The following is a 20,780-nucleotide window of genomic DNA, read 5'->3' as shown; positions in this document are numbered from 1 at the left end:
GGTGCACAGGCTAAACCATAAAAGTCGTCCGATCACGTAAAACTGCATTGAGAGTTGGAGTCTCGCGTGACTCGCTCACTTTGACAGCCTCTCTCTTTCTCTCCGACAGTTGGGCGGGGGCAGCCTCTCATCACATCATAACCAGGGTGTTTTCAAGGAGCCACCCGAGCCGAGCAACGCACACTTTTGTCGGATAAACTAACCTCCATCGCCCACCCACCGCGGTTGTCTCGAGAGGACAACCCTTTCTTGCTACTCGGGTAAGTTGTGCTCATCTTTTTACCCTTTCGTCATGGCGATCAGCTATGAGAGAGCCCCCAATTCTACGGATGCGTTCATACATTTGGCTTTATTGTGAGTGCAATCCCACGTTAGCTTGACAAGTGACTCGTCCCCGGCGGCGGCAGGTGCAACTGCCCTGGCCCGCTAACCCTTTTAGCCAACCTCACTCATACATTGCGCTTCTTCAGGGCCAGATGACAGTTTTTTTTCAAAGCGATCAAGCACCTTTTGTGGCTTTAAGGAGGTCGTGCGAAGACTAGCGACCATCTGCCAAAATGACCATAACTGTCAAATAACAGGAAGAGCCTACGTTAAGATCAAATTAAAGCCAGCATCAAACAACATTTATAATGTGTTGAAGGGAAGCATAATAACATCTGACCCCGCCTGCCTTTGCCAGGGATTTTATAGCTTTTATTTTGAGTAAAATTTGCCTTGTCACCTTAAGCCTTTGTATGGGAAATTACCATTTTTGCTTGAAAACAAAAACTGAAGTACATATTTGAAGAGATAACATTCATGGTCATATAGACTTATCTAACCACTGTTGACGACTTTCTTGATGCTGACTATACTCATTATGTTAACTGCATATTTATTTATTGCTTATTTATTGATGATCTATGTGCTTTATGGTGAAGCTTTAGATCTCATTATACATGAATAATGAAAATAAATGGATTCATTTCAGTTAAATAAATAATTTCATATTTTTTCTTCAATATCCTAATTTTATCACATGTACAATTTGTATTTATATTAATAATTGGTGGATGAGTGGTTACCACATCCGCTTCACATTTTTCTCCAGGTACCCGTTTCCTCCCACTTCCCCAAAACATGCATTATAGGCTGGTTGAACATTCTGATTGTTAGATTACATTCTAAACTGGTTGTTAGTGTGAATGGTTGTTTGTGTCAATGTGCTTTGCCATTGGCTTGCAACCAATTCCCCTGCTTGCTGCCCAGAGTTGGCTGGTATGGTCTCCATCACCCCCGTGAAATAAAGTGGAATGGAAAATGAATGACTGAATAAATGATATTATGAATGAATAAAATATTAATATGTACAAATGTATATCATTAAAATGTATAAAAACAGAAATTCCTAGTGTAAATATATTGGACGTCTAGCACCACCATTGGCAGCTGATAAATTAAATGAGATGACCATTATTTTATTTTTCTCCTTGATGACTTGACTAAAATGATTTTGAACAAATAAAAGCACATTAAATGCATGTATGCTTCAAAATGAGTAACTTTTCAAGAAAATAGTAGTTAATACACAGCAATCATGCCTTTGAATAGGAGGAGTGACCTGATATTATGGAGCTACGAGACACTAAATGGTCACAGTTAACTGAACTCAGAATACTTCACATATAAACCAGCAGTTTGGCATAGTAAACACATTTGAGGTAAAAAAAAAAAAAGAAACTTCAGGCTGTTGAAAGCCACTCCTCCTAGTTTAAATGTGCTGTCAAAATAGAATTACATGTTGTATATTTAAAAGTAGTTCATGCACTGTTATGGGATTGTTTTAAATAGAATCCCCTAACTCTAGATGACAATGTTTTTCCCCCCCACAACTTTTGACTGATACTGTCCATTTGTTGAAAGTCTACATGTATATTTATTAATATAAAAAATATAAAATTGTTATTCTCAAAACCGACATCAATCTTGGAACAATTTACATTATTTAAACACTCATTAATTTAGAGATGTACCAGTTAAGTCTTCAGCGCGTCATGACAAAATATGTAGTTGTATGTACATGCTGTGCATTCCAACATTCTATCATAAATTAATAATGCATTGCATTGATTTTTTTTTCAGAACAAAACATCCTTTCAAAATTCATTTGAAAAATAATTGGTGTGTCTGAATGAATGTCTGAAATAGATTCAAACCAGTTTACACTGACAATCGGCAATAAAAATTGACCCAACCCTCAATCCAATTTAATCCCACTTCCACAACAACACTACTTTGTGTCCTCATGCAGTGAGACAGTACGCTGCACAATATACTCAAGACTAACATACCTGTCAGGCACTGATAAAATTCTTTATGACTCATATTTTCTTACAAATAACGTGCTACTGTATTGACCATATGTGTGTCCCGAATTCCCTTTTTTTCCAATTATGTTTGTCTTTTTCTTTCACAGACGACATGACATGTTAATGTGGTGAAAATGAACAAACCCAAGATGGCCTCAGAGAAAGGGTGAGTGACTCACTTTATTATTTGCTTTATTTTAAAACTATGTGAAGCCTTCAAATGACATCCAATCAGCTGCATGAGAAACTGCATATCCATATAAAAGACCCTCTAAAGGACCAATTAAAGCAATTCAAAAAATGACATTATGGGGCACTTTTAATGCAATCAATTTTGCAAACCTGCTAAAAGAGCAACCAAGGTTATAGAAATGATTTTAAACAAATGTGCAACTTCATATTTTGATTGCCAACATTGTCAATGACACTGAAAGAGGTGAAAATGACACCATATCTTCTGTGTCATAAGCATCTGCTCCCTCAAGTGTGTCTTTATCCTTTTTAAATGGCCAGTGGAATGTCGAGTGCTTGTTTGCATCTTGACGCTAGGTTACAATGTGAGCTTGTGCAAAAAAGCGTAACAAAAAGAAGGTAAACATGGAAACTGACCTCTTGGCTATAACAACAAATCATTTCAATACAATGCAAGTCAATTCAACTGGGTTCAATAAAATCCTTGAGGGGCAATTAAATAGCCATCAGGCAATAAAACACTTTGTTGGTCTTTTCTGTAGTCTTAATAAGATTATCATAATAAATTCTATTAATAACCAGTGCGAAACTACACAATGTGCAGCTCTGCCAAGTGGCTAATTTGGTCCCAAGCAAAGAATGCATGTGAATTTGCCAATTGCAATCTTTTCCAGTCAGAAAATATGATCTTTGTTGTTACCCGCTTAAAGGTTGTGATGCAGCAACAGTCTCAATAGAAAGAAATGAGGCTGCAGGATTTAAGAAAGAATAAAGAAAATTAATTACCCATGAGGTTGACAGTCACAAGGCAATTATTTTGTTGATATTACTTAGTTATTTCACAGATGAAGTAGCACTGTTTTAATGAAACAAAAGTTAATTCGTATTTTCCACAGGGTCATTCTTTAAATCATCAGAAACCAAGAACAAATATATGTTAAATAAAAAATAGAAAAGAAAAACAAGCTATGTTTTATGAAGAAATAAAAGGTGCTAAATATCACGACAAATCATTCATCCATTAATGATGAAATGTATTATGATACATTCCTGTTTCTATACATATTTGTGTATATATTTGCAATGTTCCCGAAAGCCATTACGCTATTTGAGGAACTACTTGCAGAACATTTTCATGAGCAGAAAGATTAATATTTCCTTTTAGTGTGGCTGTAATGCCTTTCATGTATTTCCGATGTATAATGTGTTTGTTTGGGTTTTCATTGAACCCTTCAGTGCTTGACTTGCTATTGTCCTTAGCGTGCACTCTAATCTGCTGTCTTTATAAGGACATGGGGAACTTTGAGTTCCGCTGGGTAAAACTTTGATTCTCCTCTCTCATGTTTGTCGTTGTTGTACCGACCAGCGACCTTTCAACCCGCATATCCAGCCACCCAGAAAGGCTCACCCTAAACATGGTGAAATCATGTATACCCTGATGTTTTGTTAGTTCTATAAATACCACTCGCATATTTGATCGCTGTCCAGAACATGGCTGCTTTAGAGCAGATTTGCATCGCCTCTTGAGAATTAGAATCCATTTTTAATGTTGACTCTTTGCAAAAGCCGATAATTTATTGCCCTTATTTAGTGTACGTTTGGGGCTGTGCCATCTTGGACTTGAACAGGGGATAAATTAAACTAATACAAGTCTCAAGAGCTATGACCCTGATGTATCCCAGTGGAGAGCTTTGGGATTTTCTCAAACATTCCGATTCACAAATTGATCGTGGAAAGCACTGTTGTGTCACTGTCCACTGTAAAATCTTTGTTTACAGAAGTAGTTTTTACATTAATTTATAAGTGGTACCACAGCAACCTATAAACACCACAGTGTAAAGAAGTGGAAGCTGTGGAGCATAAATCTTAAATCTTGTTTAACATTTAATGAAAGTGTCAAATAAATTCAATTTTTTTTCTGTCTCACAGTGTTCCCAACAACTCCAGGGTCCAGATCCTGCTGGCCCAGCTGGAGAAAATTAACGGAGACTCCATGGGGAGGGATCCTGAGATGGCCCGGCAGATCACCTCCAAGCTCCTCCATCTCATACAGTCACAGGGTGAGCCCTAATTAATCTTGAATCTATAAACCTTATAATAGTGCCTGTTGACATGAGGGACACATGAGACCAAAACAATTCTTGACTACGGCTTACTTTAATTGAAGTTGATTTCCAAAAATCTCTGTATTAGTTATTTCCTGTAGAGTTTTTATTTTTAAATTTTCTTGATGACAAGTTTTGAAAGTCTTCAGTCTTAAATATGGCAAACCTTGATAAAATTTCCTCTGCCATTCTTGTGAGGATAAGCGGTACGGAAAACGAATAACTGATAAAATGTCTAAAAGAGGCATTAAAATTTCAGGCCTTAAATTCCATTATGAAGTACGGTAATGGGCTGTTACACCGGCATTGCACTTTATAATCTGATGTGGATTATAATATCAATTTATAATATCAATAACTACTACTACTTAAACTAATAATAAGAATACCACTACTCCTGCTCCTCCTTCTCCTGCTACTACTACTACTAATAATAATAATACAGGTACTACTACCACTATCACTACCACCACCACCACCACCACCATCATTACAACCACTATATTGCATTTTATAATCTGGAGTACTTTATAAATTAAAATAGGCCACTTATATAGGCACTCTCTATAATCCTGTCCAGAAAATATGCAAAATGTTTCTGATGTTCAATTGGTGAAAGATCCTGCTCACTTTATGTGTTGGCACAAAGTATTTTGAGGCTAAGATGCCACCATTTTTCTTGGAGACGGTTTTACCACCCTCCCATGACGAATGGGGGCAGCGGAATGTCTTGTGTCTGTCACCTCCCATTGACTCCACCTCCCTGTCTGTCAGCTGTTTTCTGACTGTTCTCTTATACACACAAGCATAGACACACGCAAAGTAACACACCCCCTGGAAGCTGTGTGACGCGGGTTCTGATCCGTCTGGCTGTAACTGTAAACCTTGGCCTTGACTTTGCTTTCCTTGGGTTTCATGTTTTAAGTGTGCAAGACTCAGAGGGCATTAACAAGTGGCAGCATTGGGAGCTCATACTGCATATTGCGGATTATTTATTTATTTATTTATTGTGGACCGTCTTACGTTTTTTTAAAAGGCTCATTGGAAATGTGCGTAAGGTTATGATTTGAGTTTTCTAGAGCAATGCACGATGTATTTTGTTTTAGGGTGATTACAGGAGTCCTAGTGTTCTTTTCACAGTATAGCGACACACTTTTTTGGGAATACAATTAGCAAAAATAAGCGTTTGAGGACCTGCAAATGGAGCACTGCACCAACTGCCTTGACTCTTCAGGTAAAGCTATTTTAATTAAGAGACAATCACCAGTATTATATCTCATTTATAAAGGAAAGAGAAAGAATATTCGCAATTGAAAAGAATCCATACTTAAGTGTATTGTGTAATGCTATACCAGTATATCTTCAATAAATAATTGCATACATTTGAGGTATGAAGGTCATTGTACCATTAATTAATTCATCCATCGACCATTTTATCTTAACCGCTTATCTTCATCATAGGTTCAGGTATAAAGCCGATTCCAAGTGCTTGGATAATCTATCATTATTCTCCATTTCATATTTAGGAATGTTGTCTGTGAAAACTATTTTTTAATGTTATAGACGGTTTTAAAATGTTCCAGGAGTCCGAACCCAGTTTTTGGAAATACCTGTGCACAGACAAAAATCTGCCATTAAAGCATAGGGTGCTTATACAATTGACCTGTTTTAGCTGTATTAATTGTATTTTATCTGAATGATTGGACGAAAGGCAAAATGTAACCATACATTTCACCAAATACGATATATAATAATATTAGATGAATGAACAGCTAGCTGTCCACTTGTTTTCTTACAGAGAAGACGTCTAAGGAGGTGATGACCAAAGGCACAAGCGGCATTGAGGTTATCCTGTCCTCACTGGAGGTCGGTTGGCATGGAAACGAGTCAGTCTCCTCATCATATCTACCAGTCTACTTACCTGACTATATACCTACTATCCTATTTTCTTTTTTTGCCCTACTAAAATGGTCAAAGAAAACAAAATTTTCCTAAAACAAAACATTCCTACCATTCTGGTGGCTTAGAAATATAGAAGATTTCAGTCAGGTACTGCTTTTTTTTTTAGCAGGATCCTCATTAGGTAAACTTTCTTATGCTGGATTGGTTGGAAGTAAAACCAGGACCCACAGTGTCCCTTGTAGACCGGTTTGGAGACCACTGCTCTAACAAAGTCTTTTAATTTCATTAAACTATGACATGTTTGCCAAAGAATGACAAAAACTGTGTTTTCGGTGCCCATATTTTAATAGTTTATTTATGCTAATCTTGACAGAGCACCCGGGACATTCAGACCATCCTCAACATTCTGTGCATACTCAGTGAGCTGCTGACCCTGGGTGAGTACATCCCATCCATCCATCTATCCATATCATATGTATGTATCTATCATATGTTATTTGTTTACCCGTTTAGGCAAAGGGCGCAGAGTAGGGGTCTTTGTATCAAAAGGAGGAACATCAGTCCTTCTCCGTATCCTGATCAGCGCTGGCAAAGAATATCATCCCAATGAGGAGCTCATGTTGCATCTTCATGCCTTATTGGCTAAGGTGGGCCCAAAAGGTAGGAAATGTACTTAAGTGTATTATACAGTAGTGGTTGTTGTGGAATTTTGCAGCAGTTCAAATTTTGGAAGGATAATACAATAAAACCCTGTCAACTACGTTCCTCACCCACACACAATAGGTGAGAATTACTGCTATTACAAGTCCCTACCCAGATGCTTTACATATAGTTCATTTTATTAAAACATACCTCTTTATCTTAATTATTTGACCATAAAAACAAAACAACAATTTAGCGAGACGCTGCCTCATCATTTTGTAAAAAATTATATCAATAAGTAAACAACAAGGTTTTATGTGTGTTCAGACAGGAAATTGGGTGTAAAGGCACGTCTGACTGGAGCTTTGATTGTGACGATAAACCTGATTAAGAGAAACCTCCAAAATGTCAAGCTACTCTTGCCATGCTTGCAGGTTCTTAGGGTTTACTCAGCCAACAGTAAGTTAATGGTGACATTACTCGATAGATATTGATTCTCTACAATAAAAGATACATTTGTTTTCTGTCTTTTTTCACCTCTACTACATTAAGTGATAAACGCCATAGCTCTGGGGAAAAACGGAGCGGTTGAACTGGTATTCAAGATTGTGGCACCGTACAGCAAGAAGAACACCACACTGATCAAGTATGTACAAAATACTAGACATACAATGGACAGTTTGACATTGCTTTATACAATAAGTTGTGTCTTGGGTTTGCTCGGCCAAGTTTCATTTAAAAACAAACTAAAATTCACGAGGTCTCCTTTAAAAGTAGAAACAGCAAACTAGTTGCATCTGTACTCATCTTCTGTGTTTGACTTTGCAGGGTCGCTGTAGATGCACTTGTTGCTCTCCTCAAATCAAGTGAGTATTGATTAAAGCGTGCTCTGCTTTCATTTTAATGCTCTATTGTTACATTTTGATCTCAAGCTGTTCAAGGTATTGGAAAACTTTTAGAACTTGGGTCAATAAGGTTGTTTCCTCTCGTCCTCTGTCCAGAGACAAACGCTCGGCAGGCAGTGGAGGGCAACTACGTTCCCACGTTGCTCGCCCTTTACCTCGACTGGCACCGCAACGACACTTGGCATCGTCACACAGTGATCCGCAAGGGGTTACTGGGCTGTCTGCGCAACGTCACAAACATAAAGCTGGGCAGACGGGCGTTCACCAAGGCGGACGGCATGCGTATTCTCTACGATTCTTCCAGTGTAAGTGTTGAACAAATGACGAGGGGAAATGATCCCCCCCCGTAACGTGTATATCATGCATTATATTTTCCTAAGGACATTTCCCCTGAATGTCAATCAGTTGTTATTTCTACCATAACTGTCTCTTTCCAGGAGTGTCTCTCTGTGCGCACGCTGGATCCTATTGTGAACGCTTCAAGTCTCATCATGAGGAAGTGCTTCCCCAAAAACCGTCTGCCTCTTCCTACCATCAAGTCAGCCTTCCAATACCAGCTGGTTCACGTGCTGGATTCAGGGCCGGTGGCACAGCTCTACAACCAACCCCCGGGAGGTAAAAAACGTGCAAAACATCACATCACAGACACCTATAATGTGGATTTGAACACTTCAATGCGTGGACACACACAAACACTCCCTAAGTCAAATGAAGCTTCTTACACACTGCTACACTTACAGGAAGAACACACGCTCAGCTCTGCAGCGAGCCCTTAAAGAAGGGTAAGACTGTTTAAGACAAGCAGAGAATACCATTTGCCATTCATTACGCTTGCACGAGTCACCACTAAACCAACATTAAAAAATGCCTCATGTAATAAATGATTGGTTCAATCAAAGCTCATTTCCTCACTTGTACTGTAATTTTCCAACTGTAAGCCACCATGTCCCCCCTACACAGTGTGCCTAATTAATTGATTTTTAACGAATACTGAGCTCTTACTCATTCAATGTAAACATAATGCAATTTGGGCAAATGCATGCATATTTACAGGTTTCTACATTTTCCTATAATTTATGATCCATAGTCTGCATCAATGAAAATATCTTCCGGGCTTAATGTGTTTTTTAAGATACATTTTTATGCATTTTACCCTACTGGACTCTTATAGTGGACTATAAGAGTCAGTTGTATGCCCCGGACAAAATCACAACTTGATGCAATCAAATCTCTGGCATCTGAAATAACTCAGCCGAAACAGAATTGCTTTTACTCAGGATGACAGTGAGCACCATTTATCTACTTTTATGCCATGTTAGTCATCACCATTGTTATATACTTGAAATAATGTACATCTTCCCAATAATTGTATCATTTCATCATGACTGCCTGCTCTTTTTGTTGAGAGATTTCTTGGTTTTATTATTTCTCACAGGCAAAATATAATATATTCCTGCAGGGAAAGCTGCAAGCTGTGCCCATTTTAAGGGTGATAATTGCGCTGTGTGCATGTGTGCCCCACCAGTGGACGACGTGGTGGATGACAGTGACGATAACGAGGACACCGAAGCAGAAACAGAGAATGATACGGAGAATGATGAAGATGACAAAGATTGCCGGTGCCTGGTAATTCTCACGCTCTAATTGTTTTTTTTTCCCACCCCTATAGATGCATAGTCATATTTAAATGCTAACTTATCTTTTAAAACAGAACGACGACATTGAAAAAGATATGAACAAGCTACACCCCCATCAGATCCCGACCCGACCTTTCGAAGAGTTGAAAGTCTATGAAAAGTTCTTCGTGGAGCTTTCCGAAGAATTCCAGGTCTGTGTGTCAACCTGCATATTATATTTTGACGGTACACGATGATTACACAAGGATCAAACACGTGCGTACAAGTCCATCATGCTTAGTCACAGCCTAAAAATTTTCCGTCTAAGAAGGAATTTATTTCGAAGGGAACTTTAAATGTTCTGAAATAAAATCACAGTCAAAGTCACATATTTAGATTCTTCTTTTGGTTAAATTATTATTTTAAAACCAGCAGTAATGATGTAGTAATATGGCATCTTATCGTATGAAGGGAATATTGCATGAGGTTCATTTCATAGTGATGTTCCTCCTCTCTAGGGTTACAACTTTGAACCTTCGACCACATCTTCATCAAGTCACTCCGATGAGCCCATCGTTGTCCCCACACCTGATGCGCCGTCCCCAAATCATGTCACTGCTGAAGACGCTAGCAACCCATCTTCCCCTGAAGCTACTCTTCCTCCACTGCAGCTGGATACCAGCGACATTGCTACAGAACTCAACAAAAAGGGGGAGGCACATAATGAACAGGTGGAGCACGAGCTTTCACAGCCGCCAGAACATGTTCCTCTCAATGCGGGCGAGTTGGGAGACGTACAAAAAGGATCTCCCATTAGTGTACAGAAGTCCACACAGTCGCCTCTGCCTCTAGAGGGCATCGCCATCCGCTGTTTAGCTGCTGCAGCAGCGGCAGCGGCAGCAGCAGCGGCAGCAGCAGGGGGAGGAGGGGGAGGAGGAGGAGGAGGAGGAGGAGGTGGATCAGACTGTGGCTCTGAGGGTGCCGAGGAAGAGGGTTGCGAAGGAGCTGTCCTGGAGGTGCCCGACACAGCTCAGCTTCTTCCGCTGCATGACCTAGATCTTTACGTAGACATGGTGAAGGGGACAAAGTCTGTGCCTCATTACACTGAGGTGGCCTACCCAGACTACTTTGGACACGTGGCCCCTACCTACAGGGAGCCTCTTTTGGAGAGATTGTATGGGGTGCAGAGGTGAGTAAATGCACTTGGTAAAAACAAACAAGCAGAACTTAAAGATATAATTCAATCAGGCCGTGGGAGGCTGGCAGTTAGCATGCCTATAGTATGTCAGTCAAGTTATTCTGGGTTTAGTGCGTCTCAACTCAAAACTGGCAAATATTGAGGTTTTTTTGTCTGACTGACACAAAAAACATCTAATATGATAATATTTGAATGCCAACCATGTTTATTGTGTTGAAGTCCCAGAACTATAAGAACTTAGTTCAGACCAATAGCTCATAATGTTACTCTAACGCACAGGTCAAAGATATTACAGGATATTGAGAGGTTGATTCATCCCAATGAGGTACTGGATAAGGTTGTCTATGACCTTGACATTCCCGGGTACGTTTTTACTTTTTCCTCTCTTTATTTGTCATTGATGAATGTCGACTTGAAAGTTTGTTTATCTATTTTTTTGCAGCTGTCCTGTGATTGAAAGTAACGGCGAGTCGTTGAGGTTCAACTCACAGTTCGAGTCCGGCAACCTTAGGAAAGCCATTCAGATCAGGAAGTAAGCATGGAAATGTAACATCATAACGTTAAGGTGTTGTGTTGTTTCAGTTGGTTTATAATAAGAATGTGTGTGAAGGTACGAGTACGACCTGGTTCTGAATTCGGACATCAACAGCAACCACCACCACCAGTGGTTCTACTTTGAGGTGAGCGGCATGCGTGTGGATGTCACGTACCGCTTCAACATCATCAACTGTGAAAAGTCTAACAGCCAGTTCAACTATGGTGAGATTGGTACTAAAACTTGGTCTTGATGATGTAAAAGAAAATGACAGATCTACTCTATGTATACATATATAGTGGTGCCTTAAGATGCGGGTTTAATTTGTGCTCATCAATAAGAAAAATAGCACACCATATTGCTGAACTTTGTAAAACAAACAACATGAATGAATATAAGGAATTAATCCTTTTATTTATTTATTTTGCCAGTTTTTGCTTCAGTTCAATGTGCATGTTAGTCCCTATTGGCCACCTCATTGCAATGTAATACACATAGATGGATTTTCAGTTTATGGACATAGCAGTCATTCCTCAGAGGATACAGAATATAAGCGAGTAAGTGAGTATCTGTCTGAACAATTTTGTTTCTGTTTAAATGTGCTTTGCATAAATGATTTTAACAATGCGTAGCCGATTCTATTTATTTACCAGTCTGTGCTATTTTTCATTTTCTGTTAGAGTTAATGTAAACTGACTTTCTTCCTGCAAACGTTGTGCTTGTCTAAAGGCATATTTTTCTTTGTTTTTGGCTAAGTGTGGAAAAAATGAAGCGTTTTATCAGGTGAACTATTCTCTATGTTGTTTTGACTTGAGTTGAGTTTAGTGGACTACCACCACACATTCCTAAAAAATATCAAAACAAAATTTGCCATATTTTAATGTTGAAAAAGTCCCGGCACCCGTATCTCAAGGCACATCAGTATAAATATAGGTGTGTGTTTGCGCACGCGTGCATGTGAGTGAGTATGTTAATGTCTGCGTGTGTATGTGTGTGTTTAGGCATGCAGGCGCTGATGTACTCGGTTCAGGAGGCCATCGGTGGCAGGCCTCGCTGGGTCAGAACAGGAACAGACGTCTGTTACTATAAGTAGGTCAGATTCATAAAGTGCAGAATAGTGTCATCAGGGCTATCCAGGGGAAACTTGACATAGGACAATGACCAGAATTATAGATTTCCCCTGCATGGTATTGGATAAAACAAATTCCACCTTAATTTATTCCCCCAAAATTTATTTTTTTGCAGTGTATGGTTTACAGCACAATTTATCATAAGTTTTTTTATATTGCGCTTAATTTCTTCTTGTTTGTAATCACTTCACATCTTTAATGGTGTTAAATCGCATATTTTTCTCATATTATTATGGCTTTTCCATGTAAAATATTTGTTTTATAGTGTGCTTTAATTTTTGCAAAAAATGTGACCTTAGTCTAACCCATCTGACATATCGGAAGCTAATGTATTTCACTCTACTTTTAGTGAACAAATAGAGGGGGAAAATATACTAAACTGTTACTTGTATTTGTAGCCATTTTTTTGACTTTTGTTTTTTTACTTTAGGAACCATTTTGCCAGAAGTTCCATTGCAACTGGTGGTCAGAAAGGGAAATCCTACTACACAATTACTTTCAGCACCATCTTCAACCACAAGGATGACGTTTGCTATTTTTCCTATCACTACCCTTACACGTATTCTTCTCTAAAGGTACAATTGTTACAGATCGCTTCTTGCTAATGGAATGTTTATAGAGTAATGCATATTTGTTTTATGTTGTATTGGCAGATGCACTTGTCAAAGTTAGAAGCTATGAAGGGCCCTGAAATATACCTTAGACAGGATGTCCTGTGCGACACCTTAGGGGGAAACAGCTGTCCGCTCCTTACCATCACCGCTATGCCAGAGTCAAACTCCAGTGATCACATCTGCCAATTTAGTGAGTCATCCTAACATTCATCCCCTCAGTACTTTATATGTACCAAAAGACTGAATGTATTTTCTCAAAATGATTGGAGTTTTTAAGTCAATAAACATGGATAACCATGTATCTTCCCTCCGGGCAGGAAATCGCCCATTGATCTTTCTGTCAGCTAGAGTGCACCCTGGGGAAACCAATGCCAGCTGGGTGATGAAAGGCACACTGGAGTTCCTGATGGGCACAAGCCTGTTGGCGGCCACCCTCAGGGAGGCTTACATCTTCAAGATTGTGCCCATGCTCAACCCCGACGGTGTCATCAATGGAAAGTGAGTGCGAGTTTTACAAAATTGCGGCTAAGTTTAGACTGGGTTGTTGAAAAGTTCTGCTTTTGTCTCGTTTTAGTCATCGTTGTTCTCTGAGTGGGGAAGATTTGAATCGCCAGTGGCAGATTCCTAATCCAGAGCTGCACCCAACCATCTACCACACCAAGGGCCTGCTGCAATACCTAGCACATATTCAACGAGCACCACTGGTACCACGTCTTATAATTTCAAAGGGCGATATGATATACAGCAAAGTGTTTCCCAAACCTAAGTTTGCCAAAGAACATGTTTTACATTTGGAAAATCTAGCGGCATTCCACCACACAAGACTTCCATCCTCACTGTGGAAAAACCTCAACTCGCATTGTTATTCAATCTGTGATCACGTTTGTTCCAAGCAGCAATATCGCATATTTTATATTTGTCTGTTCTCAGGTTTTCTGTGACTACCACGGTCATTCCAGAAAGAAAAATGTCTTTATGTACGGCTGTAGTATAAAGGAAACAATATGGCAGACAAACATCAATGCAGCCTCCAGCGATTTACAAGAGGACCTTGCATACCGAGTGAGCGCAACGTACGCACACCCCATTTTCATTTACACACAGTTCTCACCTCACTACTGGTAATGTCTTTAGGCCCTCCCAAAGATCCTCTCCCAAATTGCGCCAGCCTTCAGCATGGCCAGCTGTAGTTTTGTGGTTGAGCGGTCCAAGGAGTCGACTGCGCGTGTGGTCGTTTGGCGGGAGATCGGCGTACAGCGCAGTTACACCATGGAGAGCACCGTTTGTGGATGTGACCAGGGCAAATATAAGGTAACTCCAACCTAGCAGAGATTGAACCTTCAATCGCAGAACTGTGAGGCAGACGTGCCAACTACTTTTCCCACCATGCCAATATAACAGAATTTGTCCTTTTGTAAGCCATTCGTTTTTCTGTCACTCCTCTAAATCAGAGTGAAATATCCACATGGTGGTGCTGCATCTCCATCTTTCCTTAGTAGCATGCCATTGACAACAGAGGATCTGTTGTGAAAAAAGATTTTGACATTGAAATGCCCCCTTTCATTGTTTAGTGAGTGAAAGCGTCAGTCCAAATGTGAAGGAACACACGAATGTGGCCCGGCCTTGGCCTTCTTGGAGAATGGGAACAAAAACCTCTCTGGAACTTGTGTTTGACTGTGGGAGATACTGTGTGTGACTACTTTTTTTTCTATGGAGACTTCAACCACTCATACAAAAATGCACAGCAATCTGCACTTGTTCTGTCTAATGCTACTACTACTAATACAGTAAACAGCCATGTATTGGAGATCAAGCTTTTTTAGAGGTTGGCGTTGAGCCACAGGGCCAACTTCCACATAATGTAGGTGTGCTATGTGTGATTATGTCACGTTATCTTTATGCGTCCTCAATTTTGTTAATCTGCTTGTATGCAGGGTTTTCAGATTGGCACCAGGGAGTTGGAGGAGATGGGAGCTCAGTTCTGTGTGGCCCTGCTAAGGCTGAAGAGAATGACAGGACTGCACAGCCACCAGCATCTGTTGGATCTGGAGACTGACCTCATCGGGACGCAGCCTAAAGTAGTCAGGTTAGACATGACATTTAGAAAACATAACAATGTTTTGATTGTTTGTGGCATTTTTTATTATAGACATCATATTGCTCAAAAAGCAACTTCTCAGTATATGGTATTGGTTTGTTCTTAAAGACATATAAATGACTGAGCAATCACTAAAACAATGATCCAATCTTTTTCAATACAATCAGACAAGGAAAACAAATATATCAATGAACAACGCGTACCAGCAAACAATAATACAAAGCAATTTGACAGGTTTGATTGTGTCCATAAGACAAATAACAATTCAACTATTGGTGTAACCGGCCGCCTGATTTGCTTCCAACATTCCAAACGACAAATAGACAACAAGCTGTTTGTTTACGTAATTATTTGGATGGTTGCTCTCTCTGTTAAGACAGTCGATGGGTTTATTCTCCAAACCACTTAACACACACACACCCTTCCAGGCACCACAGAAGCGCCCCTTCAATCGGCCTTTTCCCCCTCCTCTGCTCTCATATTGATAGGTGTTCATTTATCATTGATGCCTTTTGATCATTAAGGGGCTCGCAATGTTCCCTCCTTTGAGATTGGATGCTCTTAGTCAGGCCCGCCCATGCTAGCACTTAGCATTTAATAGGTTGCCATTGCCATGATATTGTGGCCATTGGGAGCGTCTGCCGATTTGTAAATGGATAGATATGGCCAGTGTGTGTGTGTGTGGAGTGATGTAAATGATGATGTGCGTGTGTAATGTAGACTGGAGGAAAGAGCTATCAGAACCCAAAGAAAATGACATTTCCTGCTCACTCCAAACTCTCATCACCATTACACAAAAACAAATCTTTAGTCCACCAATTGTGTGTATGTTCCCCACTTGTACCAACGAGATGCTGGAGAGACGGCCCGTGATGACTTGCCTCCCTGGGATCGCATTTCAGACCATTAACACCATTAAAAAGCCACTAAAGCCACTAAAACCTCAAAAGATGCAGCAAGCGTTTAAGCATTAGGACCCACGGGGAAAAAAAAATACAGAGAAAGAACGGGGCGGCCTTGGCTCGCCTTTTGGATTCCAAATTACCATATATACTGTTTTTATCATAATGGATCCACATATTCAAATGTTTTCCAAGCTTTTCAATGCTTTGGAGCCATTTGATAATAATTTGGCGATGGTATTTTTGTGATGTAAAATGTCATTTGTTTGCTCTGTTTAGATTCATACAAAATAACTAAATTGGCACAATATTTGTCTGTCTGTCAGTCACCCATTTTTCTACCTATCCATCCGCCAGTGACATTTAAAATAATTAATGTCTAAACCAATATACATGTGTGTCTATACCTTTTATGAAACTCTATTTTGACGTAATGTGATATTTTTTCTAATGGTAATGACATATCTTGCTACAACAAAGTAGAGAAAATACCATTACATTTTATTTTCTTCATGATATCCCACATTCATGTATGTGTTTGTTTCCACAGTAGCTGTCCCACTACCTATGTGATGGACGATGATGAGCCGTCTTTCCTGGAGGCGGTGGATTACAGTGCCGAGAGCAACGACGAGGATACTGAGGTGGACCTCGAAGCCGCTTCCGCCGCTGCCGCTGTCGCCGCTGTTGCCGCCGCCGCTGCCGGCCGACCAAGTCCCTGAGCAGGTTTCAGACGCCGAGCGGGATCATGATGCTTGGAAATCTAAGCCTGTCACTAGCAGGCAATGACTGATTTTTTTTAATATAACTTATTTATTTATTGTTTTTAGTTTCAATTCCAAAAGCAGGGAAGGTAACTCCACTCACAGCTTCCATTTTATACTCCTTGTTGCCAGCTCTTGTGCTTTAAGGCTGGAAATGCCCTCCAAGTCGCCAGTTCGTTATTAACATACCCATAAACAAAATGAGTATTTGACATCTCTGTCTTTCAAGTGCATTGTTACAAATGCATATTATCAAGAACTATTTATTTATTATTTTAGTATTTTTAAGTACTTTTATTAGGTATCCAAAGGGACAGATAACACCTCAAAATATTTAAAGTATCGCAATGGCAAACTGATTAGGGTAGAAAAATCATCATAAAAGCGGATGTTCTGGAACAGTTTAATCACAGGCAAGTTCAAACCAACTACGACCGCCAGGTTCCAAAAAAGTAATGTCAGCCCAGAGACATGATAAGCACGCCCGAAAAAAAACATGCTCTCTACTTGCCAATAAATCAATCAGCCCAGACAATAGAAATTAAGAATCGGATCCCCGAGGTTTGATGTATAGGTCATGGCTAGAAGATATATTTATTGTACCGCTTGACCTAATTTCATCCTGACCTATCCGTGAACAACAGAGAAGTAGCCATTTTTAGTAAGTGTCCTCACAAACAAGAAGACGTACAAACTGAGTGACCTTTTGAGCCCAGCTTCAACGGGGAAGCCTAAACATCTCTCTCTAGCGAAGGTTGACAAGGTTCATCCCATTTGATCCCCCATTTGTAAATGTAGCCTTAAAGCCAGTCAAACCATAAACTTCCTCCTCACGCATGAAATTGGTCCAGTGGACCTTCGGTTTGGTGCAATTGTTATGACAATCTCTCTTGTGCACACCACAGATGACTTTTGAGAACTCATGAATTTCCCTCCATAGCGACCTTTAGCTGCCATTAGACGCTCACCCGGATCCTCATTTAGACACACGCTAACCCAAACTTTTTCCAAACCGAGCCACCTGCCTTCTCGTGCCCACCCTGCACTTTAACTTGTTTACTCCCCACATTCTGTCTTAAAAAGAACCGCAGCTTAAAGTTCCGAGCATCAGTGTCCATAGTGATGTTGGACACTTGACTACACTTGATATCATAATGCCCCCTTTTCCCTTTTTTTAGTGCAATGCTCATATATTGGAACCTCAAAAGTGGAAGTCCTCTTCCAAAAAAAAACCCCAACAAATTTAATTACACAATTTCAAAAGAAAAGTATTGGCTTTGGAATTAACCCCTTCTACATATTTGCTTCCGTCCTAATATTTTCACTGTCACTTTCTTTACTTTAAAAAATGTATTATTGAAATATTTCTGCCAGTCATACTATGTACCAATATTTAAAATCCATAATTTTAATTATTTTTTTCAAAATTGTTATTTTGGTCTTTGGCTTTTAAATGACATTAATTTAACATTTGAATTATTTTAAAGTCATGTTTAGATTTCCTACTTGCTTTTTTCCCCCCTGAAATGTCAGTCCTCAAAACACAGTCCATCTTTTTTTCCCCCCATCATTTGTCATTGATATTCAGATAGAAATTGTTTTTGCACTATTTTTTGATTGCTATCCCATCCATAATAATTCAATGATAGCCAAGTTGACCCTGAATTGACGTATGTCCCCTCTTTTTACCAAGTAAGACGTCATTTTGAATAACCAAAGAATATAAAATCCTTCTTCAATGTTCCACTGTTTGCCCTTGTTTCCCCCCAAAAGTGTTTACACATTACAAATGTTGAATGTTCGCAATGACTGATGCATACCGACAGTAGTAATAATCGAGCTTAAATGGACCAGAAGACGCACTAAACAACTTCATGATGTTTGTACCTTTGTATTGAACCACTGTATACATTATGTATGCAAGATGGGATAAATTGTGTATGGAGAGTCCAGCTATATAGTAGCCATGTCATTTGTTTTACTTGCTTGTGAAGGTGCATTTTCTTTCCATTCGATGCTTTTCACTAAGATATTAATGGAGGATTGTTTCTGGGATGTAACCTGTTTGTATGTATATAGGGCATTTGAGCATGGGAGTGCCTAAGAGTGTGTGTGAGTGTGTACCATTTTAACTTATTCCATTATTCAGCCATGCTACTGCTTTGCTACTGTGTTCCTTTTCTCAAATTTGATTAGGCTTCCCTCACGCTTGCCATTTTCTCCATCCATCTCTCCATCCGTTTTTTGGTTTGTTTTTTAATCTTGGGACTGTTATACGTCTTAGTGTGTGTTTGGGATGGCTGTAAAACAAATAGAAATTCACGTGAATTAGGCAGAAAGAAAAAGTGAAGAATCCAGTCAGTAATAAAATGTGAACGTGATCGCCTCTACTTGCTCATTGCGTTTTTTTCCAGTGTCAGACTTTGAATACAAAGTACCCTTTAAAAATGGAAGAAGGTCCTTGCTAGGATGCTGGTTGTTGTTTTGAGGAGGAAAATGAAATGATCAGTCAGTTGTTGTGAAGACTTGAACGATGTTAATCAAACTAGTGGAATGGAAAATGCAGATAGTGATTTGCATGGTGAGCAGAAGGGGAGGTTTGCCTGAGTGGACCGTTGACTGAATCTGGGAAGTACTATGGTATTCCCATCACTGGTTCAACAGCTAAACTACAAAAGCCCTGGATCCATATAGCAACATTGTACATTAAGTAATGGGGCTTTTGAAGGATGGTAGTTTGCCAAATCTACTAGAAGCCAGAAAACCCCTCATGGATGCCATGATACTCGCCATTTTAGGTCCTCAAACTGTATATTTGTGCAAATAAACTCTGTATATTTGCTTTTAAAAAGGCCACACAAGAAGTTTGCGCCATATTGTACAAATGGCAATTTGTACATTTTCCACTCTGTTTTTTTGCCTAGAGACTTGTCTTAGGCTCCACCACCCCCTGCGACCTTAGTGAGGATAAAGCGGTTCAGAAAATGAGATTTGTCTTATGACCCTCTTGATTAGTCAGCCTGCTTGTCTTCAACATTTTAGTAGATCCAACATTTGTACTTGTTGGACATGGGGAAGAGAACCCCCCATAGATATTGATACAGTACACAACTATACTGTACTGAACTATATTGTAATGTAATGTAATGTAGCTTATCACCAAAATATTCGGTACCTATCAAGATTCGACAGTGCAATTGTAGAAGTGTAGATTAGAAGCGTTGTTTCCATGTCATCCATGTCATATCAGGCCCCCCTCCCCCAGGAGCCCCTGACACATATCCATTCATACTAACCTAATACTCATATTTTATTGCCAAAGGTGGTAGACCCTAACCCCCATCCAATACATTTCAACAGGGAAGGCTAGGAGCATCCCTTTCAAAATGATTGGACATCTATTGTGGTCAATGACAGCTAATTAGTAGAGTCCCATACTACAAGGCCACATTGAAGGTCTGACTGACCACTGGTTAACATATTATGTTTCTGTTGTGACACACTCATTAAATTACAAATGAGTTTTGTTAGTTGTACTGTGTATTTTTTCTCCAATTAATACATTTGTATTCTGTTTTGCATGCATCCAAATGAACCAGACAATGTCCTCAAAAGATTTTCAGGATTGGAAATGTGTAATGTGAGAAAAATGTCCTTTTCAAATCCCTAGACCCCCTACATCCCTCTTTGGCCCTTTTTTTGTCATTCCCAACAATTCAGCTACATTTGAACATTTGAAGAAAAAATAGAAACACCTCCGGAGTTTGTCCTCACTCCCCCTTCAGCCCCATCCAACATTATCAATGAAGGATGTAATTACAGAAAA

At 39.5% G+C, this 20,780-nt stretch overlaps 1 protein-coding gene across 1 annotated transcript; it reads left to right on the top strand.

Moving 5' to 3' along the window:
• Nucleotides 1-32: 32 nt before the first annotated feature.
• On the top strand, nt 33-19,344 carry LOC144195696 (cytosolic carboxypeptidase 1-like). Its single transcript, XM_077715508.1, has 27 exons — nt 33-260; nt 2,459-2,517; nt 4,473-4,603; nt 6,447-6,514; nt 6,924-6,987; nt 7,064-7,210; nt 7,520-7,651; nt 7,745-7,838; nt 8,021-8,058; nt 8,194-8,402; nt 8,535-8,712; nt 8,838-8,879; nt 9,623-9,723; nt 9,809-9,925; nt 10,232-10,902; nt 11,191-11,274; nt 11,354-11,443; nt 11,522-11,670; nt 12,448-12,535; nt 13,007-13,151; nt 13,230-13,380; nt 13,508-13,688; nt 13,765-13,894; nt 14,121-14,252; nt 14,325-14,501; nt 15,125-15,276; nt 16,741-19,344. Exons 2-27 carry the CDS (start codon nt 2,486-2,488, stop codon nt 16,910-16,912), a joined length of 3,675 nt encoding a protein of 1,224 aa, XP_077571634.1. The 5' UTR covers nt 33-260; nt 2,459-2,485; the 3' UTR covers nt 16,913-19,344.
• Nucleotides 19,345-20,780: the final 1,436 nt, after the last annotated feature.

This window comes from Stigmatopora nigra, chromosome 4 (genome assembly GCF_051989575.1).
Source record: "Stigmatopora nigra isolate UIUO_SnigA chromosome 4, RoL_Snig_1.1, whole genome shotgun sequence".
NCBI classification, from domain to species: Eukaryota; Metazoa; Chordata; class Actinopteri; order Syngnathiformes; family Syngnathidae; genus Stigmatopora; species Stigmatopora nigra.
Note: the sequence above shows the minus strand (reverse complement) of the source record. Positions and strands in the feature narration are given on the sequence as shown.

Excerpts from the sequence above, each read along its gene's own strand:
- LOC144195696 (XM_077715508.1), top strand. The coding sequence starts at position 2,486 with ATGAACAAACCCAAGATGGCCTCAGAGAAAGG. Across the intron at positions 6,515-6,923 it reads TTATCCTGTCCTCACTGGAG|AGCACCCGGGACATTCAGAC; the intron begins GTCGGTTGGCAT and ends TAATCTTGACAG. Across the intron at positions 15,277-16,740 it reads ACGCAGCCTAAAGTAGTCAG|TAGCTGTCCCACTACCTATG; the intron begins GTTAGACATGAC and ends TTGTTTCCACAG.